Raw genomic sequence first — 23810 nt, forward strand, 5'->3', positions numbered from 1 at the left:
GGGGCGAAAGCAAGAGCTGGAGACCCAAACGAATGAGCCACCCAGGTACCCCGACGTGTGATTAACATTTAAATCAGTGGACATTGGTGTCACCTATGTGGCTCAGCAGTTGAGCGTCTGCTTTCGGCTCAGGGCATGATCCCAGTCCAGGAATCAGGGATCGAGTCCCACACCTGGCTCTCTATAGGGAGCCTGCTTCTCCCTCTGCCTGTGTCTCTGCCTCTCTCTGTGTGTCTCTCATGAATAAATAAATAAAAATCTCTAAAGATAAATAAATAAATAAATAAATAAATAAATAAATAAATAAATAAATAAATAAATAAATAAATCAGTGGACTTTGGTGTCACCTGGGTGGCTCAGTCGGTTGCATTTCCAACTCCTGATTTTGGCTCAGGTCATGACCTTGGGGTCCTGGGATTGAGCCCCATGTGTCGGGCTCTGTGCTCAGCCAGGAATCTGCTTGAGGACTCTCTCCCTCTCCCTCTTCCCCTCACCCTGCTCATGTGTATGTTCTCTCTCTCTCTCTAAAAGAAATAAATATTTTATAAATAAATCAGTGGACTTTGAGTAAAGCAGATTATCCTCCATAATGCGGGTGGGCTTCATCCAATCAGTTGAAGACCTTCTGAGAAAAAGACTCAGAATGCTCAAGAGAGCATTCCCCAAGAAAGATGGAACTCCGCCCCCCAATGACCCCCTGCCACCACTCGGTGTGCCTGCAAATTCTGGACTTGCAGACTCCACAATCAGCTGAGTCAATTCCTTAAAATAAATTTTTCTCGCCCCCCATACCATCCCTCCCTGCTCCCTCACGCATATATGTAAATGTACACAGGTACCTGTATGTGCACACACCCACATCCATGCCCTGCTGGGCTGGCTCCCAAAAACCCAGAATAACACAACTTCGGTCTAAACAAAGACCATCAGTTCTGCAGAGTCAGATACCTGATGGCACTAACGTATCTGGCTCTTGTTCCGTTCTCCCAAACCAACTTAATTACATGTTAAGTTTTAAAGTTTCTAGTAATAAACTGAGATGAAGGAGACATGCAGAGATGGGAAGATGGGAAGCTCAGAGAGCAAAGGTAGGAGGTTGCTTCTGATGTGTGGTTATCCTGGCGGCCTTCAGGTTTGGAAACCCAAAGGACAAAGGACGACTACAAACTTCATTCTGGTGCTCTATTTCTTGAAAATATGCCCTATGGTACTGTTAGGAGAAGGGTGTTGGAAAATCAAGGGAGAGCATAAAGGATGTCACAACTGCATGGCAAGCAAGAGCTGACATGATAAGCTGACAGGTGAAACCAAGTTGTACTGCAAAAACAGGGCTAACCAGACACTCAAGGAAATGGGGGGTCCAGAGACCTTAATTTTCTGAGTACCTGAGAGTTAGTCAGGCAGAAAATAATAGAAGTACCCTGTTGTCACACCCTTTTGATATTACTTATGTCCTGGAGGTGTCCACCCTGTCCAAGGTACACTACCTTAGCATTGCAGCCACTATTGCTCACATCACATGCCCATCCCACTGATGCTGGTAAGCTAAGAGCAGAAGTTTTTGTTGTTGTTGTTGTTGTTTAAAGATTTTATTTATTTATTCATGAGAGACACACAGAAAGAGAGAAGAGAGAGAGGCAGAGACACAGGCAGAGGGAGAAGCAGGCTCCACACAGGGAGTCCCAATGCGGGACTCGATCCTGGGACTCCAGGATCATGTCCTGGGCTGAAGGCAGACTCTCAACCGCTGAGCCACCCAGGCGTCCCAAAGAGCAGAAATTTTATTTTATTTTTTTTAAAGGTTTTATTTATTCATGAGAGACACACAGAGAGAGGGGCAGAGACACAGGCAGAAGCAGCCATGTAGGGAGCCCGATGCAGGACTCGATCCCAGGACTCCAGGATCAGGCCCTGGGCCGAAGGCAGGAGCCAAACCCCTGAGCCACCCAGGGATCCCCCAAGAGCAGAAATTTTAAAACATGTCCCAAGGGGCACCTGGGTGGCTTAGCAGTTGAGAGTCTGCCTTTGGCTCAGGTCCTGATCCCAGAATCTTGGGATCGAGTTTCACATCAGGTTCGCCACAGGAAGCCTATTTCTCCCTCCTCCTATGTCTCTGCCTCTCTCTATGTCTCTCATGAATACATAAAATCTTTTTTTTTAATTTTTTTAATTAAAAATAAAAGACATCCCAAGTGTTCTTGTGACCCACTGCACAAACCAGCCCAAAATTTAGTGACACAAACTAATCATTTATTTTGCTCAGTCTCAGTGTGAGCAGGGCTTGGCATGTACAGTTCAATTCTGTTCCATGAGGCTAGGGTACCTCAACTGGGCCCAGTGAGTGCATATAAACCTTTCGTGATCTGTGTATTCCGTGCATTTGCACTCCTGATGAATGTTCAGCTCTGCTACACAGAGAACAAGAAAAACACACAGCGTGAATGAAACACACACCAAGCCAGTAACTTATAAGACATGCTAAAGGCAGATGAAATCAATGGAACATATGTGTCATAAACACAGATAAAAAGGAAAGGAGAGGATCCCTGGGTGGTTCAGCGGTTTAGCACCTGCCTTCAGCCCAGAGCGTGATCCTGAAGACCCAGGATCGAGTCCCATGTCCAGCTCCCTGCATGGAGCCTGCTTCTCTCTCTGCCTGTGTCTCTGCCTCTTTCTCTGTGTCTCTCATGAATAAATACGTAAATAAAAAATCTTTAAAAAAATATTTAGGATTTACTTGGTCTGTCCATGACCTTCTGACCAGGTATAATAATCTCTTGTCTTTTAAAGATTTTATTTACTTATTCATGAGAGACACAAAGAGAGAGAGGCAGAGACACAGGCAGAGGGAGAAGCAGGCTCCATGCAGGGAGCCCGATGCAGGACTCGATCCCGGGACTCCAGGACCACACCCCAGGCCAAAGGTAGGCACCAAACCGCTGAGCCACCCAGGTGTCCCAATTCTAAATATTAATAAGACATAAATCATGCCACCTCCAGGTTGACAATTCTATCATCCCTAAATCAGCCACTCATGAGGGCCCTACAATGGTCTGCCTGGAAACCGATAAAAAGTGCAGCTGGCACACAGCTCTTCCAGCCGCACGTTCTCAGTCTCCCCAACAGAACAAGCATGTGCTAGCCACATTCACCCTCCAACTGCTGAAGCGCCCCCCACCCCCAACCTCATCTATGGCCCTCGTAACCACACCCTTGGCAAGGAAGGCTGATAGGCTGATACAGCCAGGAAGCAGGATGTGTAAACACTGCAGAGCCCAGGACTCAGGTGTGTAGTCCTTCCACTCTGCAGGCACCTAATCCTAAGTGTGAGCTAACCCCAGATCTTTCTTGCTGCATGCTTTGAAATTATTTCATAAACTGTGTGATCTGTGTGATTCATATATCCTAACTTGGTCTGCAAGCTTCTCTACTCTATGACTGATGAGAGAACCTGCTTGGTAATGTTTTTTTTTTTTTTTAAGATTTTATTTTTAAGTAATCTCTACACCCAATGTGGGGCTCAAACTCACAACCCCAACATAAAGAGCTGCCTGCTAGGGCATCTGGGTGGCTCAGTGGTTGAGCACCTGCCTTAGACTCAGGGCATGATCCCAGGATCCTGGGATCGAGTCCCACATCAGGCTCCCTGCATGGAGCCTGCTTCTCCCTCTGCCTGTGTCTCTGCCTCTCTCTCTGTGTCTCTCATGAATAATAAATAAAATATTAAAACTAAGGGATCCCCGGGTGGCTCAGAGGTTTGGTGCCTGCCTTAGGCCCAGGGCATGATCCTGGAGACCCGGGATCGGGTCCCACGTCAGGCTCCCTGCATGGAGCCTGCTTCTTCTCCCTCTGCCTGTGTCTCTGCCTCTCTCTCTGTGTCTCTCATGAACAAATAAAATCTTTAACATACATATATATATAGATATAGATATAGATATATAAACTCAGATATTACCCCCCCCTGGAAAGTCCTTCCTGACCTCACCCCTATTAGATAGGTTGCCCCCAACCCCCCACCCATGCCCTCCCATTGCACTTATCATGGTGAACTATATATATTTTTTTTAACAATTTTATTTCTTTGACAGAATGAGAAAGCATAAGCAGGGGGAGGGGCAGAGGGAAAGGAAGAACCAAACTCCCCACTGAGCAGGAAACCGGATGTAGGGCTCCATCCCAAGACCCCAGGATCATGACCTGTGCTGAAGGCAGACACTTAACCGACTGAGTCACCCAGGCACCCCAATCACAGTGAATTTTAATTGTTCATATACTTAGCAGTTTTCCCACCCACACTGTGAGTTCCTTAAGTTGATGAGGACCGTTATTTCTGAATACATCTTTCATCTCCATAGGACACATAACTCTCTGGCATACAATCTGACACTTAATGAACCCCAGATGAATGAAATGAATGAATGCCTTGATATTGAGTACAAGGAACATAAGTGAATTTGTGGCAACAAAAGAATTATGTATGACTTTTGGGTCATCAATTCTTACTAAACAGGACTACTAGTATCATTACAGAAAATATTGAAAATTAAGCCGAACCGACCATGTTCCATAGGTATTTGTTATGGCACCAGGCAAAATAAATTGGAACACAGTAGATGTTCAATAAATATGTTAATGAATTAGTGAAAATATGAATGTAAAAATGCTATTTTTTGTGTAAAACTGAATTAAGGGCAGCCCAGGTGGCTCAGCGGTTTAGCGCCGCCTTCAGCTCAGGGCCTGATCCTGGAGACCTGGGATCAAGTCCCGTGTCGGGCTCTCTGCATAGAGCCTGCTTCTCACTCTGCCTGTGTCTCTGCCTCTCTCTCTCTCTTTGTGTGAGAATAAATAAATAAAATATTTTTAAAAATAAATAAATAAATAAAATAAAACAAAACTGAATTAAGATTCATTTATTTGTTGTTGGGGTCTGTAGAATGAGGTCAAGATGCCAGGGTCCTAGGACTGAGCCCTTCATCAGGCTCTCTGCTCAGCAGGTAGTCTGCTTCTCCCTCTCCCTCTGCCCCACCCCCCATGCATCTTCTTGTGCTCTCTCTAATAAATAAAATCTTAAAAAAAAACTTTCTTACATATGCAGTTCCAATTTAATATCTTAGGGTCCTGTTAAACTCCAATGACTTTAGAATTAATTGCAAAATACATATTCATGAAAGCCCTCCAGGGCAGCCTGGGTGGCTCAGCGGTTTAGTGCTGCCTTCAGCCCAGATCCTGATCCTGGAGACCCGGGATCAAGTCCCGCATCGGGCTCCCTGCATGGAGCCTGCTTCTCCCTCTGCCTGTGTCTCTGCCCTCTCTCTCTCTCTCTCTCTGTCTCTCATGAATAAATAAATAAAAATCTTTAAAAAAAAAAAAAAAAAAGAAAAGAAAGCCCTCCAATATGCAAAATTCCATTAAGCAATCAACCCAAACGAGAACTGCAGAGTTTGTGAGGAGACAGCAGGCTAGGAGATCAATTCCTTTTTTTAAAGTAGGCTCTGTGCCCAACGCGGGGCTTGAACTCACAACGCTGAGATCAAGACTTGCACACTCTACCAACTAAGCCAGCCAGGTGCCCAAGATCAATTCCTTTTCAAGTTTTAAGGCCCAACTTTTAAGTGGAGTGTGGTGTAATACCCAGGGTGGTCAAAAAAATAGCTCTGGATGTCCCTGGCTACTGGTTGCCAAGACCCACCAAACCCTCTGATCATAAATAAAATAAATTAACTGGACAGTAGCTGTCTTCTTCAGTAGGTAAGCATCTTTCTACCTCAGAAAATCAATAAAGAAGTTGTTGCTACAATGCCAGATCTTAATGAAACCTTCATTAGGACATATGTTAAATGAAATAACTGAGAAATGCTAATCATCTCCCAATATCTAGTCTTTCTTTTTTTTTATTTATTTTATTTTTTTTTTCATTTATTTATGATAGTCACAGAGAGAGAGAGAGAGAGGCAGAGACATAGGCAGAGGGAGAAGCAGGCTCCATGCACCGGGAGCCTGACGTGGGATTCGATCCCGGGTCTCCAGGATCGCTCCCTGGGCCAAAGGCAGGCGCTAAACCGCTGCGCCACCCAGGGATCCCCAATATCTAGTCTTTCTTTTTTCCCTTCAACCCATGGCTGTCTAGTTAGGTCTGTGGTTCTCAGCCTGCCCTGTAGCAAACAGGACAGGAGCAGAAGTGGCCCATGAAATTTCTGGCTCAGAGTTTTTAAAGAGGAAGCTTGCTGGCCCCACCCTCTCCCTTCCCCCAGCCTGAGGGCTAGAATGTGCATGAGATGGACAACAGTGGCAGGGGGTAGTCCCACTCAGCCTTTACCAAGCTAGTGAAGGAGGCTGGCAGAGGGGAGATGACAGAGGAATATGATATAAGGGAACTGGGTCCCTGGATGCCCTTACAGAGCACCTCCTGAGAGACATAGTAACTTCTAGCTTGTTTGCTGTCCTGCAGTGCTGGATCGGTTACAGTAGCTTAGCCTGTAGCCTGCATAACACAGTAACTATGTTCCTTCAGATGCCCTACCTCTTCTAGCCCCATAAAGACATACAATTAAGGAACAATGATCTAGGACATCAAGAGCACAGCAGTTATATATTTGGGTTAAGAAGGAATCTGTGCAGGGAATCCCTGGGTGGCTCAGTATGTGAGCGCCTGCCTTAAGCCCAGGGTGTGATCCTGGAGGCCTGGGATCAAGTCCCACATTGGGCTCCCTGCATGGAGCCTGCTTCTCCCTCTGCCCGTGTCTCTGCCTCTCTCTCTCTGTGTGTGTCTCTCATGAATAAATAAATAAAATTTTTTTAAAAAGCAAACTGAAAAAATAAAAATAAAAAAAATAAAAAGGAATCTGTGCATATTTTATGTTAATGGCAATATTTTAGAAATTTTGGCCTTGATTTTAGGTTGAAACATACTAAATATACATGTAATATTAGCATATATAAGAAAACATCAAGCTTACTCTAAGCTCAGTGATTTATAAGAATTACGTAAGTGTTCAGAAAGATGCTTATTTGCTCACGCAGATCACTTACATACCTAAAAAGAAACTGGTTTGGGGAGGGAGATAATGGAGGAAGGGGAGGCAGAATGAATGGAAAGACTCTAGGGGATCACATAGGTACATGTTCCATTTCCATACTCAATGGTGAATTCGTGGATATTTATTATATAATTTCAAATTCATCAGTGAACGAGGGCCATGCATGAGCCAATGATGAGAATACATTTTGCTCAAGGATTAGGATTAATCCAAGTCTGTGCAGCTAGGGTCCAAAAATAAAATACAATGTTTTAAGATATTTGAGCTTGTAAACAAGATAAATATTATTCAGAAATTGCATTAGAAGTGATCGCAAATTTTTGCTCTAAGAATGGTAAATTAGGACTTAAAAGCCCAAATTAGAACAATTAGGTTGCCATGAATGGACTCTTCATGAGTTAAAATTTTAAAAAGCCAAGAGTTGGCAATTTCATGATTCAACCTAATTGACTATTTAATTTGTAATTTTAAGACATTGAAAATCATCATTTTAGGGCACCTGGGGTGGCTCAGCGGTTTAGCGCCGCCTTCAGCTCAGGGTGTGATCCTGGGGACCAGGGATAGAGTCCCATGTTGGGCTCTCTGCGTGGAGGCTGCTTCTCCCTCTGCCTGTGCCTCTGCCTCTCTCTGTGTCTCTCATGAATGAATGAATGAATGAATAAATAAATAAATAAATAAATAAATAAATAAATAAATAAATATTTTTTTTAAAAAAAGAAAAGAAAATCATTGTTTTAAACAAAAAGAAAGTTCCTGAATAATCATTTCTGCATATAAAAATTACGCTTGAGTTCGCCAAAAAAAACCCTCACATCATCAGTAAGCATCTTTCTACCAAACAGAGAAAGAGCTAGAAGCATTGCTGGATTGGCCTCAGGTTAATATATGCTTTGCTATTACGACTAAGAAACGGCAATATCTAGATCTCTTTAAAACTACTAACCCATTCCTCTGGCTACTAAAAAGAGTACAAACACTGCTTAAAGCTTTATCTGTCACTTGGCTGCTGGTGGCTTTAGAAATGCCATTTAATCTTAGGGCTCCGGTTTTCTACAAAATTGTAAGCTTTGGAGCAATGTATGTAAAATGCCTAGCAGGGGCTGGATAAATGGCATTATTATTATGCTAAGTCTATAGAAAGCTGGATAAAACATCAGGAGCCTGCAGGAGGAAATGGGGTGTCCCCGTGCACTGAGAGCTCTCAGGACACCTCCCAAACCCTAGGCCCCTATCTTGTGGTCCTTATTTCAGTCCACCTTGAATTCTAGTCCATTACTTCTAGTCTTCCTCCTCTCTTCCTTTTCTTTCATCCCAATAAAATGTCTTAAAGATGGTGTGTGTAAAATGCAAGTCCGGTGACTGTGGTAAGCATCAGTAAAACCTCTACTGGATTATGCAGCAGGAGGCGGAATCACATGGTGGCCCTGTGGCCAAGCGAAGGCAGCAAGGCAAGGACTCATCACAGAGGCCAAGGGTAAGAAACCCACGAGGGTGGCTTAGGGGCAGACTTCCATGAGCCTAAGGGCATGACTGTGTCTGGTGAAAAGCATCCAGTGAAGCTTGAGCAAGAGCCTGCTTCCCTGGATTTGTATCTAGAAAGAGAACTCTGGCCATCAAGAGGAAAACCCACAGACACAAGACAGGATGACACTTTCATGGTCTAAAGCTGAGCACGAAATGAGGAACGGAAATGAAGCTCAGACACCTGGGGGAGGGGGGGCGCTCTGTAGAATTTGGACCTTCATCGCAGGAAGGAGGCAGGAGGTGAGAGGAAGAACAGGTTGGGATGTTCCTCTGAGACTATCCTTTTTTTCCAACAGAGAAATAGAAACAACTACTTTGGGACAGGTTATCAGGTTTGAGGTGTTTTTAGAATATTCCAGGGGAGATATCTAGGAAGGACACGGTGATATAAATTAACCACTTTGGCCAATTTGAAGGAAGTGGAGGACAGATTGGATGTCCCTTGAGCAGCAAGCAGCGCTGCCCGATGAAAACATAACATAAGCCACCCAGGCAGTTTTTCTAGCAGCCACACTACAAAATAAAAAGAAACAGATGAAAATAATTTTAGTAATATGTTTTTCTTTTACCCAAAACATCCATAAAAGAAAGGGAGTCACAAAGGCTAGTAAAGAACAAGGGAGAAATCAAATTTACTTTTGGTTAAGACATAGTTTGCTGGGCACTAGGGTCACTCAGTGGTTGAGAGTCTGCCTTGGGCTCAGGGTGTGATCCAGGGGTCCTGGGATCAAGTCCCGCATCAGGCTCCCAACAGGAAACCTGCTTCTCCCTCTGCGTAATGTCTCTGCCTCTCTCTCTCTTTCTCTCTCTCTCTCTGTGTCTCTCATGAATAAACAAATAAAATCTTAAAATAAAAAAAAAGACATAGTTTCTTTGATTAAAAAAACATGTGATAAAAAAACAACAAAAAACATGTTACTCACGGTTTCTGAAGAGGAAGATGGTCTCTGTAAACTCTCACCTTGCACCCAAATGCTCTCTGTCACAAATGCTATGTGTTCCGCTTCCAGTATAAATGGAGAGACAATAAATAGGGCCCACTTGTTCAAGTCATCGATGGACTGGACAGAGGGAAAGAAACACACAAAAAAGGAGGATTTAATATCACTTCAAACCACAATTGCCACTTATATCAACAACCAGGACCTTCCCTCTGTAATTCCAGACGGGATCTAGATAAGGTTCTCGGGTGGTCTCCTATACACCACATTAACCCTGCATCTCTTACTGAATTGTAACTATTTTTTTTTTAAGATTTTATTTATTTATTCATGTGAGACACAGAGAAAGAGAGAGAGGCAGAGACACGGGCAGAGGGAGAACCAGGCTCCACGCAGGGAGCCCGATGCTGGACTCAATCCCAGGACTCCAGGATCACGCCCTGGACCGAAGGCAGGCGCTAAACCACTGAGCCACCCAGGGATCCCCGAATTGTGACTATTTAAACACCTGCAGCATCCCTTCTACGATTTGTGACTTTAACATCTATAGATATTTGTGATCCACCATTAATTGTGAAGCTGGGCTCACCCCCACCATGCCTGACTGCTTAAGGCATGAGGAGCTTTCCAAATCACAACTCGGAAGCACATTTAAAGGTGAGGAGGCTCAGAAGTGCAAGCTGGTAAAAGAAGTGCATTATTAACAGGAGCCTGAAGAAGTCTTCCATTTCCTCTAGGGATTATAGATAGCATCAACATCGCTTATCAGATTGGATATGTCGTTTATCTGTGCTCTCCCTCCTGAAATCTCTCTAAAAAGATAGCAAATGAATTTGAAAAGGCTTTAACCCACTAATAAAGGGATATCAAGAGCAGAAAAGCTGAAATCTAAGGCTGCAAGGGATGAGCCCTACCATTACCCCCCCCCCCAAAAAAAAAGGTCAGGCTCCACCCACTGCTTACCAGTTCAAATCTGCCCTTGCTGGGAGGATCAAAAAGCGTTTCCACCTGGCCTAGTAACCTGGCTCACAGTAGAATATTAATAAAAATCTACTGAACAAATTAGTGAATAAAAATTTGGGGGAGGGGCAGCCCAGGTGGCTCAGCGGTTTAGCGCCGCCTGCAGTCCAGGGCATGATCCTGGAGACCTAGAATCAAGTCCCACATGGGGCTCCCTGCGTGGAGTCTGCTTCTCCTTCTGCCTGTGTCTATGCCTCTCTCTCTCTCTTTCCTCTCTGTGTTTCTCATGAATGAGTAAATAAAATCTTTAAAAAAAAAGTGGGGGGTTGAAAAAACTGTGGGTAAACATAATTATCAATATAGAAGTTAACAACAAAGGGCGCCTGGGTGGCTCAGTGGTTGAGCCTCTGCCTTTGGCTCAGAGCGTGATCCCAGGGTCCCAGATCGAGTGCCACATCAGGATCCTCGCAGGGAGCCTGCTTCTCCCTCTGCCTATGTCTCTGCCTCTCTCTGTGTGTGTCTCTCATGAATAAATGAATAAATTCTTAAAAAGAAAATTTTTTTAAGTTAACAAAAAACAGATTGTCCACCTTACTCAAACACGGAATGTGTGTATATTAAACAAAACATCTTTAAATTTCCAGTTTGTATAAACTCTTTGATTCTAGTTATCAATTTCTGCGGGAGCTTCAATTATATAAACATACAAATTCTATGCACCCAAGTCTAAATATGTGATGTTAAGAAGACAACATGAGACCTAAGATTCATTTCTGTAAAGTTAACTTCAGCCCAGGTGGACTGCCAAGGTATCTAGCCAACCAAATCAGTAGCCCTACCATATTTTACAGGTGAAATGAACAGTAGCTAACCACAAAAAGTCAAGTTTTCCAATTACAGGCCTTAAACATCGGCGCTAAAACCCAACAATCACTAACCACTCCTTCATTCACTGAAATACTAAGTGACTATTCCCAAGGCAAGCTGCTAAGCTAAACAGACCCAATTCCTAGGGAGAAAAAGATAAAAACTGGAAATATGAAGGGTGATTTAAAGTTTATGTGGGCACAGCACCGGCCCGTCCCCTTTAGTCTGAAGAACGAGGAACATCTCCTTGAGATGATGATATCTGAGCATCTGACACAGGGTCAATGTCCAAAATATTTACTCTTAATTGAAATCTTAACTGTTACTTAAGTAAATGAATCCTGATTGGAAACCACTGCAATAGAAAAAAGCACCCTCTCAATTTTTCCTTATTTTGTTCTTTCCATCCAGGTTCCTTGAGAGAATTAAGCCCTAATTAATTAATTAGGCTCTCAGGTGGAATGAATGTCTCCCCATCCTGCATCTAGGTGGTACTAACTGAGCACTCTCTCAGGACTAGAAGAGTTACTCATCTCATTTTCTGTGTGCCATAGTATACTAACAAGGAAGGGTATTTTTGATTTGCTAGAAGCCGGGTATAATTTCATACTTAGGCATAAACAAAGTATTCAAACCTAAAATAAGATTTTAATTCCCACGTGGGTGTTATGGCTTCCCACACAAAGAAAATCTTACTTCGATGCTAAAAGTGAGCCAACTTTTCAGAAGGAAGAGGAAAGGGAAACAAACCGATTAAAAGCAAACACTTTTGGGGGATCCCTGGGTGGCTCAGCAGTTTAGCCCCTGCCTTGGGCCCAGGTCATGATCCTGGAGACCCGGGGTCGAGTCCCACGTCGGGCTCCCTGCATGGAGCCTGCCTCTCTCTGTCTCTCGTGAATAAATAAAAAATATTTTTTAAAAAAGCAAACGCTTTTAAATATTAACGAGAAGTGTTAGTGATGGGAAATGTGCGCAGAACTGCACCGCGAAGTCAGGTCCCCGTCCAACTGCTGAGCGCATAGGAGTGTTGCCCCCTTTACAGAAAGGGGAACAGGGGTTTGCGCAGAGTCAAGGACCGGCAGGTGGAAGAGCCTGCTCAACGTGCAGCTCAGGCCAAGTATTGGGTCAAAAAAAGGAAAGCCTATGTGCAAACCGAAATAAAAGAGGTGCGAAGACCATGTGCGGGGCTGGTGAGTAAAACCCGCCAGCGACCGGGCCGTTTCTGTCGCCTCGGAGGTCAGTGACGGCGGCTGAGGATCCGCCGTCTTCCTGCGAACGCAGGTTCAGCCCGACTCCAGCCCGCAGGGCAGACGAGGTCGCAGGACGCCGCAGGTGGGCAGCGCTGACCGCCGGACGGGGGACGGCGGGGCCAGGCGGGCCTCCCGGGCGCTCCGCCCGCACGCCTGCTCCCCGCAGGTCCGCGCGCAGAGGAGCCCCGAACCCGGCCCCCTGGACCCCGCGTCCGCGGCCCCCGGGCTCGCCCCGCCCGCACCGCCCGAGAGCAGCGCGGAGCCCGGGCCGCTTCCGCCCCGCTGCCCGCCGAGGCCCCGCCCCCGCGCGCCGAGGCCCCGCCCCCGCGCGCCGAGGCCCCGCCCCCGCGCGCCGAGGCCCCGCCCCTCGTTGCCCCAGGCCCCGCCCCCGCCAGCCCCGCGCCCGCCCACCTGGCTCTCGCCGACGCAGAAGACGCGGCCGCCGCGGCTCAGACACACGCGGGCGTCCCGGGGCCGCGCCGCCGCGCCGCAGAAGGTGAAGGAGCAGCGGGAGGCGCGCAGCCGCTGCACCGTGGCGCGCACGAGCGCGGCCGGCCGGCGCCCCCAGCGCGCCCACAGGTACAGGTAGCACAGCGTGATGAGCATGACCGGCCGGCCGGCGGCGGGGCGCCAGCCCGGGACGCTCGCTCCACCGGCTCGCCCCTCCCGCCCGGCCCCGCCCCGCCCCGCCCCGCCCCGCCGCGCCGCCCGCCCTCCCGCCGGCCGGAAGAGGCCGCGCCATAGGGGTGAGGCCGCGCGGGCCGCGGAGGGGAGGGAGGAGGGAGGGAGGATGGAGGGAGGCCGTGCTTGGAGTTGTGGGGTGAGGATGGAGGGAGGAGGGAGGCTGAGCTGGGCGGAGGGGGGGAGGATGGAGGGAGGAGGGAGGCTGAGCTGGCGGAGGGGGGGAGGGAGGAGGGAGGCTGAGCAGGGCGGGAGGATGGAGGGAGGCCATGCTTGGGGTTGTGGGGTGAGGATGGAGGGGAGGGGAAGATGGAGGGAGGAGGGGGGCTGAGCTGGGTGGGGGGTGAGGATGGAGGGATGTCTCTCTTGGAGGGGGTGAGGATGGAGAGAGAAGAGAGGCCTTTCAAGATGGGGTTGAGGATGGAGGGAGGCTGTGCTTGGGGTTGTGGGGTGAGGATGGAGGGAGGAGGGAGGCCTCCCCGAGGGGCCAGGTGATAATGGAGGGAGGCTGAGCTGGGGGTGAGGAGAGAGCCCTGAGCTAGGGTCCACTCTTACCCCCCAACCCCACACTGGGGGTGGAGGAGTTATGATGGAGGGAGAAAGGAGACATTAAAAAGAGGAGGTTGATAGGTTGGAGACCATGGGGTTAGGCCCATTTGGCCAAAATCTTGCCTCCCTTTCTCAGGAGAGCTGGGAGGCAGATTGAAGAAGGGGCTGTGGATACATGTACATTAACCAGTACCATACTGGGATTCAGCTACCATACAGCCTCTACCCAGTCCAGTTGGGAAAATAAGGTGAGTCTGGTTTATTAGATTTTTCTAGGCCTTCTTGCAAAAATGATTACATAAATTCATAAAAACGATTATATATACATCTGGACTCCAAATAAAGACTGAAAAGTTGAAGGCAGACCCTCACGAAAAAGGCTGCCTGCTGTTCTTGTACATGTGGGTCACCAATTTGTGAGCATCCGAAGACCAGAAGAAAAAGGGAAACTTAACAATTATGAGTCAGTGTCCTTGCCCCCTAAGAGAAGCATAATTATTCCTGAGAGTGACAGAGATCTCTCCCATGGAACCTCATGTAAAAAGGCACTTTGCGGGGTGCCTGGGTAGCTCAGTGAATTAAGTGTCCGACTCCTGATTTTGGCTCAGGTCATGATCTCAGGGTCTTGGGATTGAACCCTCTGTCTGGGTCTGCACTCAGTAGGGAGTCGGCTTGAGATTCTCTTCTCTCCCTCCACCTCTGCCCCTCTCCCACAAGCTCATTGCACATGCTCTCTCTCTAAAATAAATCTTTAAAAAAAAATAATAAAAGGCAGTTTGGGGAAAAAAAAAAAAAGTGCCCCCAGCCACTCTGAAACATAGCAAAGATTTTCCCTGTGTTGCTTCCTACTCTGGCCTTTGCTATAAGTGGAATGAATACTGCAGCAGCAATCGGGTGCACCACTCCCACATCTTACTTAATCCAAGGGTAGATTTTTAAAGTGCCCTGACCATTTATTCATCAGCCTTTTTTTTTTTTAACCTCCAGCCTGTGCCTCTGCCTCTCTCTTTCTCTCTCTCTCCCCTCTCTCTTTTTTTTCTCTCTCTCTGTGTCTCTCATGAATAAATAAGTAAAATCTTAAAAAAAAAAAAAAAAAAAAAAAAAAAACCGGAGTATAGAAAACCCACTTTCACAACTTCAGATTTTTGGTTGGAAGGCATAGGAACTTTTCCCAGCGCATACAGCAACAACAGATTTTAAAAGAGAGATTCCGGGGATGCCTGGGTGGCTCAGCAGTTGAGCATCTGCCTTCCGCTCAGGACGTGATTCCCCCAAGTTCCGGGATCAAGTCCCACAGAGGGCTTCCTATGGGGAGCCTGCTTCTCCCTCTGTCTGTCTCTGCCTCTCTCTCTGTGTCTCTCATGAATAAATAAATAAAATTTTAAAAATAGGGCAGCCCTGGTGGCTCAGTGGTTTAGCGCCGCCTTGAGCCCAGGGCGTGATCCTGGAGACCTGGGATCAAGTCCCACGTCGGGTTCCCTGTATGGAGCCTGCTTCTCTCTCTGCCTGTGTCTCTGCCCCTCTCTCTCTCTCTCTCTCTCCCTGTGTCTGTCATGAATAAATAAATAAAATATTTAAAATAAATAAATAAATAGGGAGAGAGAAATTCTGAAAAGAAAGAAGCAGATTCAAAAGCAAGATAAGCATCACAGTGGACCAGAAATAGAAGAAAGACAGTAACCAATGAGCAAGGCTGAAGCTGTATCTTCCCCTTCCCTGCAGGACAGTGACAGTTGGGAAGCAAGTTTCTGGCATGGTCACAAGGCCTAAAGTTTTGTCATTGTGTCCCTGGAGGAAGAAATATGAATGAGTCCCCCTGAGGGAGCCCTTAGCCCCTCCAGGATAACACAGGGCTTACAAGTTAGGAATGAGAAAGTGAAAAGGCTTTACAAAGTGATAAACCCAGATATGTTACTGGACAAACCCTTCAGATGGCCTTCTTGGAGTTTGCTGAATTATGGCCCTAAGAACACAGCCTCTCCACTCTGCTCGGTATGAAGAGGTCATCTCTTCCACCTGAAGGTCACAAGCATCTCTCGTTTTTCCAAGTTCCTTAAGAGCTTTGTAACCCCACCTTCCCAAACACCATAAGTCCAACAAGCCAGAAGAGAATTTTCCAGGTTTGCCTTTAGATGCTTCAAGACATCATGGTCTCAGAAGACATCATGGGGAAATGTGAGGATCAATTCTACGTACAGCCGTGGGTTATAAACCATAAGGACCACAGTGGGCAAACGTGAACTGGGAAGTCAGTGAGGTTCCTTCTTGGCCCTTAGACCAAAGAGCACCATTACCATTCAGGCCCAGGGAGGAGCAAAGGAAGGCAGAGGAGTCAGAGAAGTTAAACAGGCAAATGGCAGGCTCTGTTTATGATCCCTCCTGAAATAAGGATAACAGCTCAAGGCTGGGGCTTGGCTTCATCATCCCCAGACAGCAAAGGAAAAGGGGAAGGGTGCAAAAATAAGACATCAGGGGGTCTCACTGTGTGCATATCTGATTGACACCTTATGGTCCCTCACCACTCAAAGTGTAGTGCCTGGACCAGCAGCACTGGCATCACCTGGGAGCTCACTAGAAATGCAGAGCCCCAGACTCCACCCCAGACCCATGAAAGCACCATCTGTGCTTTCACAAAATCCCGAGATTCACAAACATTAAAATTTGAGCAACACTATTGAAATCCACCTCTGTCACTCCCTAGATTTGAGTTGCTCTGGACTCTTGAACAGATTATTCCAAATTATTGTGGAGAACAGACTAGGAATAGACCACAGACTAGGAATTTAAAAGCAAGGCTGTCGTTTATAAGAATATCACTGCAGAAAGGAATTGTAGCACTCACCTGCCAGAGGCTGAACACCAACTCAGTAACTCATCACCATGCCTGCCTTTCTACCAGAAAAGCTGACTCAAAGTCTCTAGAATACCCTGGAAATGATAATTTGGGGAAAAGGCAGAGTGTTAACCAAGAGTATCACCCAGAGGAGCTGTCCTGCACCCCCACCCCAATTAAATAGATAACTTCCTCCCTAGGGGAAGCCTATCCTGCTGACAGTAGTTCTGTCAGCATCTGGAAAGCATTCTGAATGCAGTCAAATGGCCTGAGCTGAGTAGGACAGTTTGTGAAGCGATCCCAGGCTAGTTGGAAGCATTTAGTAGATGCTGAATTTTAAAAATCTCTAACTGTAAACAGTTCACGTTTAGCAAATGAATCACATAGTCTCTGCTTTATATAAAAGAACTTATTCCCTCCACATCAGTGTTGGAGTGCTGAAAACAAATGATATTGAGAGATCTCAGGGTCTCAAAAATGACCATCTGTTTGAAAAAATATCCTCCATAAAAATGATTTAAATACAAATTTAATTGAAATCATGAGGTTTTTGTTGATAAAGGCTGTAGCATGAAGAGCTTTTCTTTGTCTGAATCTCTATGGTGTGTGTGTGTTTATTAGTATGTGTGTTTATTAGCCAGACAGTGTCAGGGAGACTATCCATATGCAGTTCACCGTTAAGTAAATTAAACTTTTAAGCCATTAATCCTTTTCATTATTGGTTTAAATGCAAAAAGAAAAATTCAGTGTGGACCGATAGAAACAAGCTGCCACCAAAACAATAAATTTGAGGCTTGGACTGTGATCAGGGCCTGAGGGGGGATAAAAAGTTGTCATTTTAAATCTTTCTGATTAGCAAATGCCAGGCCCCACGAAGGTAGGGATCAAACCAACCACCACCTCACCTTGGTCAAAAATCAATTCTGGAATCCCAATTTTTTTTTTAAGATTTTATTTATTCATGAGAGACCCACAGAGAGAGGCAGAGACACAGGCAGAGGGAGAAGCGGACTCCCTGTAGGGAACCCGACTCGGGACTTGATCCCAGGTCCCCAGGATCACATCCTGGGCCAAAGGCCGTGCTAAACAGCTGAGCCACCCGAGCTACCCTGGAATCCCAATTTTTAAGAACATTCATTCCAAATAGGAAAATTTTGTATTAAATGCCTTGTGCATTTCCATAAATTATTCCTTATAACTAATTATATAAGGAAGCTGAGAATTTATTATTTCAATTGCATTTTATTTATATAAACTTTAGTTTTCTAGTAATACTGCTTTTGGAAGTTTTACATTTATCAAAAGGACTCTAAGTTCTGCACAGTTTGTAATTAAGGGGTGTCTGAGAGGCTTCTGGGATGGAGTCTTGCATCTGGCTCCCTGCTCAACAGGGAGTCTGCTTCTTCCTCTCCCTCTGCCCCTCCCCCTACTCGATAAAATAAATAAAATATTTTTTAAAAAATAAATATTAGGGACACCTGGGTGGCTCAGTGGTTGAGCATCTGATTTGGGCTCAGGTCGTGATCCTGGAGTCCTGGGATCGAGTCCCACATCGGGCTTCCTGCATAGAGCCTGCTTCTCCCTCTGCCTGTGTCTCTGCCTCTCTGTATCTCTCATGAATAAATAAAAATAAAATCTTTTAAAAAATTAAAAATAAATACTAAAACCTTAAGAGCCTATATTTAATGTGTCATTATTTCTTACTTATATGGTATGCCAAAATAAAGCTGTCTCCCTACAGTAAAAACAAACATATTGACTGGTAGTAAGTAGGTCAAGATAATGCTAACTGGGAAAACCATTTGAATTTATTCATTATAAATCTTCGTATAACAATATGTAACATACTAAGTTGATAAAAGAATGTTCCATATATTTTAAAAGAAGATCTAAGTTTTAAGATTGGATTTATTTACCAACTGTGTAAAGTGTATTGATTCTAATATTATCTGTAATTCAGTAATAGGCTGAACCAGTTAATCTGCTGGAGATCACACACACACGTGTATCTTAGAACTATGTTTTAAGTGACAGTACATGGATGCAGTGATAAGGAAATGAAACTTAAAAAGAATGTTGTAGATTGAGCTGATTTCAAAGTAGAATGGCTGCCCTCCCCACTCCTTCACTATCTGGAGGGGCTGGGGATTGCTTGCTAAATTCTTAAATTCTTGAAACTGTTAGCTATTAGAATACCAGCACCCTTCAGCTGAAAGCAGGATGAAAACAGTGGAACAAAACTCTCCATCACATGAATATGTAAAGAGCCACACTAAGCAAGAGATTATGAATTACTGGGATGCCTGGCTGGCTCAGTTGGTGGAGCATGGGACTCTTGATCTCCAGGCCATGAGTTCAAGCCCCATGTTGGGCATAGAGCCTACTTAGAAGCTTAAAAGAGAGAGGTGGGGGGGGATTATGAATTACTAAACATCCTTCCTAGAATACTAAGAACCAAAGGAACTGTACAGAAAGTCTTGATATCTATTCAGTATATGATTCAGTATGAGCTTTAATACTTGTATTAACACATTGTCTTAGAGCAATCAGACTTAAATGAAGCAAAAAGCAACTTTATAAAAGAGAAAAGGAGATAAAATCAAAAGATCAAAAGAACTTTAAGTCAGAACACCTCAAACTATTGAAAATAGCAAAGTCCTGGCTTTAAAAGAAAAAGAAATCTCTTTTCCAGCTTTGTTCACAAAGATGGCCTCAGAGCAATTTTACCCTTAAAGGCACCAGAGTGCTCAGATCCTGTATGCCTGCTATTTTTTCCATTAAAAAAAAAAAAGACAGAGATCCTTGGAGAAATGGCTGGTGCAGGTGTTAGGGAATACCTGATAGGCCAAGACACTTCATGCCAGAGAGAAAGTAAGCTTCAAAGAAAAATAGGGTGGTGTCAGAAGGATACAGGAGCTAACCCAAAGGGCCGCCCCCCTGCTAGCCAAATTAGGGCAATTTGAGTATCAAATTGAAATGCATTAAATTTATGAAGAGCCATGAGCTCATCATGAGCCACAATAAAAGTTTAAGTATTCTAAAACAATGTCAACTATAACACACTATTGAGCCTTGTTATTTGATTATGTTTGTATTACGGACTCATTTATCCTATTTATTTTTTTTAAGATTTTATTTATTCATGAGAGACACAGAGAGAGGACTTATTTATCCTATTGATGAATATTAGTAAATTGTAAATTCTTCCTGGGACGCCTGGGTGGCTCAGCAGTTGAGCATCTGACTTTGGCTCAGGGCATGATCCCGGGGTCCCTGTATGGGGCCTGCTTCTCCCTCTGCCTGTGTCTCTGCCCCTCTCTTGTGTGTCTCTCATGAATAAATAAAATAAGTAAATTCTTCCTTTAGAAGGTTATTTCTGAGCCAAGTGACAATCATCAATACAAAGACCCTGGAAGCTGTGATGCCAAAGCAGAGAGAGCCAGATTTCAGTCACATCTCATTCTAAGACTCCTGAAGAGCGGGACAGTCCTAAAAATACAACAGTACAAGATGTTTTAGGTGGTTGAGCGGCTACCTTGGGTTCAGGGCATGATCCCAGGTCTGGGGATGAGTCCCCCACTGGGCTCCCTGTGGGGAACCCACTTCTCCCTCTGTCTATGTCTCTCTGCCTGTGTGTCTCTCATGAATAAATAAAAATCTTTAAAAAATTAAAAAGAATCATTGGTATGACCACAGCAGATAGGATTTGATGTCTCCTAAAGACTCCAGAAATAACCAGCAAAACTCTTTGATGATCAATGACTCCATTAATTGGGACGGTAACTGTTTTCTTAAAAATATATCCATCTGTTAATCCAATAAAATTTTGAGTCAAATATAGACAGGCTTAGAAGAAACAAAACCACAGATTATTAATATTTCTGGATTAATAAGGAATCCATGTGTATATGGTATTGATATGCCTGAAACGTATTTAAAAATATGGCGATTTTAGGCACACCCTTCTAAATCTGATTTGAAATGGGTTACTCTTACGTTGTAATCTTACTAAATTTTTAAACAGTATTGAAACATCTAAGACATCAGGTTTGCCATACTGATAAGCTTATTAATTTGCTAGATTTATACAAATTGTTAGACAACTGAAGTACATGAAAAGGAAATTTAATTTAGGAAGGACTTACGGGATGGCTCACCTGGGTGGCTCAGTGGAGGAGTGTCTGCTTTCGGCTCAGGCAGTGATCCCAGGGTCCTGGGATCGAGTCCCACATCGGGCTCCCCTGGGGAGCCTGCTTCTCCCTCTGCCAGTGTCTCTGCCCCTCTCTTCTGGATCTCTCATGAATAAACAAATAAAATATTTTTTAAAAAAGGGGGGGGAGGCCTTGTAGCCTGGATGGGGATGCTGAATACCCACAGCAGGACCCTTCCCCACCTCTCTCCAGGTCCGTCTCTCTTCTCTCCAGAAGCATATCTATAAATAAATAGATGTAATTGTGTGTGTGTGGCCCATCTGCAGAACAGGAAGAAGAAATCAGTTTCTCTCAATAAGCCAGAACTACATGTCAGCAGTTGGAGAAAGGAAAATGCTCCACAAAATGATGGGTCCTGAATGTTTTTCCGGGCAGACATGATAACCCCTTTCAGGTAGGCTCTTGAACCTCATGACCACAAGGTCATTAGCCGTTTCTGTTTCTATGTTACAGGCTGAACTGTGTCCCCCCACCCAAATTCTAATGTTGAAATTCTAATCCCCAGTATGATTGTATTTGGAGATGGGTCTTTCAAATGGTGATTAAGGTAAAAATGAGTCCTATGGGTGGGCCCTGATCCAGGAGAACTGGTGTCCTTCTAAGAGATCAGGACACAGATCCACATAAAGGGAAGACCACGTGAAGACAAAAGGAGGAAATCTTCAGAAGAAACCAACTTGCCAGTATTCCGATCTGGGACTTCTAGCCTCCAGACTGTGGGGACAGATTGGGGCTGTTGAAACTGCCCAGTCTGTGGTACCATGTTACGGCAGCGAGGACACATGATCTTAGCCAAAAGGCCGAGAAGCGATACGGCAGCGAGGACAAACTGATATATCCTAGTTCTCAGTAGGCCCTCCTCTTGTCTCTGACCATTTCTGGGAAACAATGGTCTAGAGGGAGTCTTTGCCCCCAGCTTCTGGCCTCACCAACATTTTCTTCTGGGGTGGTCCTGTTTGCTCTCTGGGTTTCGGTGACCACCCCTTTGGGCATGATGTGTAACTAGCCAGGGCCACAGCTATTGCTTCTACATAGCTACTTGAACATTCTGTTGGTGTCTCAAGTGCAACACGAATAAAACCCACTGTATTTTTTTCTCCACAAATGTCCTCTTTGTCCTGATTTCTCTAGCTACAGTTAATGACCTCAGCCTTCTTTTCGTGTGGACCTACAATGGAGTCATCTTGGAGTCCCACCTTCACCCCACAGCCTCTATATCAGTGAATGGCATCTCCACACTGTCTCTTAAGAGGTTCATCTTCCTACCCCACCCCTCATCCAATCCAAATACCCATTCTGCTCTCACTGACACTAACATGATAGCCCCTGATGATTCCCAGAGCGCTTCCTGCTTCCCGAGGCTCTGTAACCCAGCACATCTCCACCTTGTAACTTTCCAAAGTCAACTCTGACCTCGTCACTCCCCTACTCAAACCCTTCAGTGTCCACCCCTGCCCCCAGTGAGTTCAGTGTCTTACTTGGCATTCAAGACTTTCCATTGTACCCAGCCAGCCTAGTCTTGCCCTAGTGCCATCCATCCTTTTTTTCTTTTAAGATTTTATTTATTTATTCATGAGAGACACAGAGACATAGGCAGAAGACCCCAGGATCAAGCCTTGAGCCAAAAGCAGATCCTCAACCGCTGAGCCACCCAGGTGCCCTGCCATCCATCCACTTCTTTATTCATTGCACATCAGCACACCATGCACTATGCTGATCACTATGTATATTCTTATATTTAGACCTCTCAACTCTGCAGGGTGGCTGTGGTCCCCTTCTTGCAGAGGAACAGCTGAGAGACTTGCCCAGGTATCACGATGGTGGGGAAACTGGAGGTTAAATTTGTCTTTCTGACTCCAAAGTCCTTCACCATATGAACCAGGCACCTGAGAGCAGAGAAAGTTCTACCCACAACAATAATAAATAGAAATGAGTCTCTAGATCCAAGAGGAAACATTGGCAGAAGGTTTAGGCTGTGGCACCGCCAGCCCTGAGAGCAGCCTTTTGTATCCAGATCAGACAGGCTGGGATGGTCCAGACCTTGGACACATCCAAAAAGCTGTAGGTGAGATTTCATCAAGATCCTCCCAGCAAACAGCTGGCCCTGGAAACAGCCTACTCCAAAACCCGAAAAAGGCTTAGGATATGGTTTCTACACAACTGCTGAATGTCACTGATTTGATAACATCTTTTTTTTTTTTAAGATGTTATTTATGTATTTATTCATGATAGACAGAGAGGCAGAGACAGGCAGAGGGAGAAAAAGGTGCCCCTCGATAACATCTTAAAGAACCTCAACTATAGGAAAATCCAAAGTTAAAAACTACAGTCTAAGTGTTATATTTTTTAAAAATCTAAAAAGTAATAATGATAAAAAATAATAATAATGATAATAATGATAATGATAATAATAAATGCTAGGGACTCCTGGGTGGCTCAGTGGTTGAGTGTCTGCCTTCGGCTCAGGTCATGATCCCAGGTCTGGGGATCAAGTCCCACATCAGGCTCTCTGCAGGGAGTCTGCTTCTCCCTCTGCCTATATCTCTGTCTCTCTGTGTCTCTCATGAATAAATAAATAACTCAAATAATAATAATAATAATAAATGCTATGTGGTATCCTGGATTGGATCCTGAAACTAAGTGGACCTTGGTGGAAAAACTAGTGAAATCTGAAGTCTGTAGCTTAGTTGATGTACTAGTTTTGACAAATCCATGGTTGTGTAAAATGTTAACACTGGAGAAAACTGGGCAAAGAATTCTGTACTATTTTTGCAACTCTTGGAAGTCTAAAATTATTTCAAAATAAAAAGTCATAAAAATTAGGGGATGATCCTCTCCTGAATTTCTTTGTCTGTCCCTAACTAGCCATATGGTCTTCATCTCTCTGGGTCCCAGTTTTCAACTGTTTAAAAAAGAAGGAGTGACACAAACCAGATCATCTTCGACCTCTAAAATT

At 44.9% G+C, this 23810-nt stretch overlaps 1 protein-coding gene and 1 long non-coding RNA gene across 9 annotated transcripts in view; one reads left to right on the forward strand and one right to left on the reverse strand.

Annotated features, from left to right (window-relative positions):
- The window catches only part of HLCS (holocarboxylase synthetase), a 226248-nt gene that overhangs the window by 190142 nt on the left and 12296 nt on the right, over window positions 1-23810 (reverse strand). For 3 of the 7 annotated variants that reach the window (XM_038581462.1, XM_038581461.1, XM_038581459.1), the window contains exons 3-4: window positions 16653-16738; window positions 9486-9623 (exon numbers count right to left, since the gene is read on the reverse strand). Coding sequence is in view for 1 of the 7 variants with exons in the window: in XM_038581458.1 (XP_038437386.1) it covers window positions 9486-9623; window positions 12992-13186 (333 nt within the window). In the remaining 6 variants the exon portion in view is untranslated. Of the gene's footprint in view, window positions 1-9485; window positions 9624-12483; window positions 12603-12991; window positions 13187-16652; window positions 16739-23810 lie in introns of those variants that run through there. The other 4 variants (XM_038581464.1, XM_038581458.1, XM_038581463.1 and 1 more) reach the window with 4 other exon arrangements.
- LOC111093560 lies at window positions 13057-21959 on the forward strand. 2 transcript variants are annotated; one of them, XR_005382356.1, is made up of 3 exons: window positions 13057-13159; window positions 13947-14058; window positions 21047-21959. It is a non-coding gene; the product is annotated as an uncharacterized LOC111093560 (long non-coding RNA). The 2 variants fall into 2 exon arrangements; XR_005382357.1 differs by lacking the exon at window positions 13057-13159 and adding an exon at window positions 13268-13326.

Source organism: Canis lupus, chromosome 31 (assembly GCF_011100685.1).
Source record: "Canis lupus familiaris isolate Mischka breed German Shepherd chromosome 31, alternate assembly UU_Cfam_GSD_1.0, whole genome shotgun sequence".
NCBI lineage: Eukaryota > Metazoa > Chordata > Mammalia > Carnivora > Canidae > Canis > Canis lupus.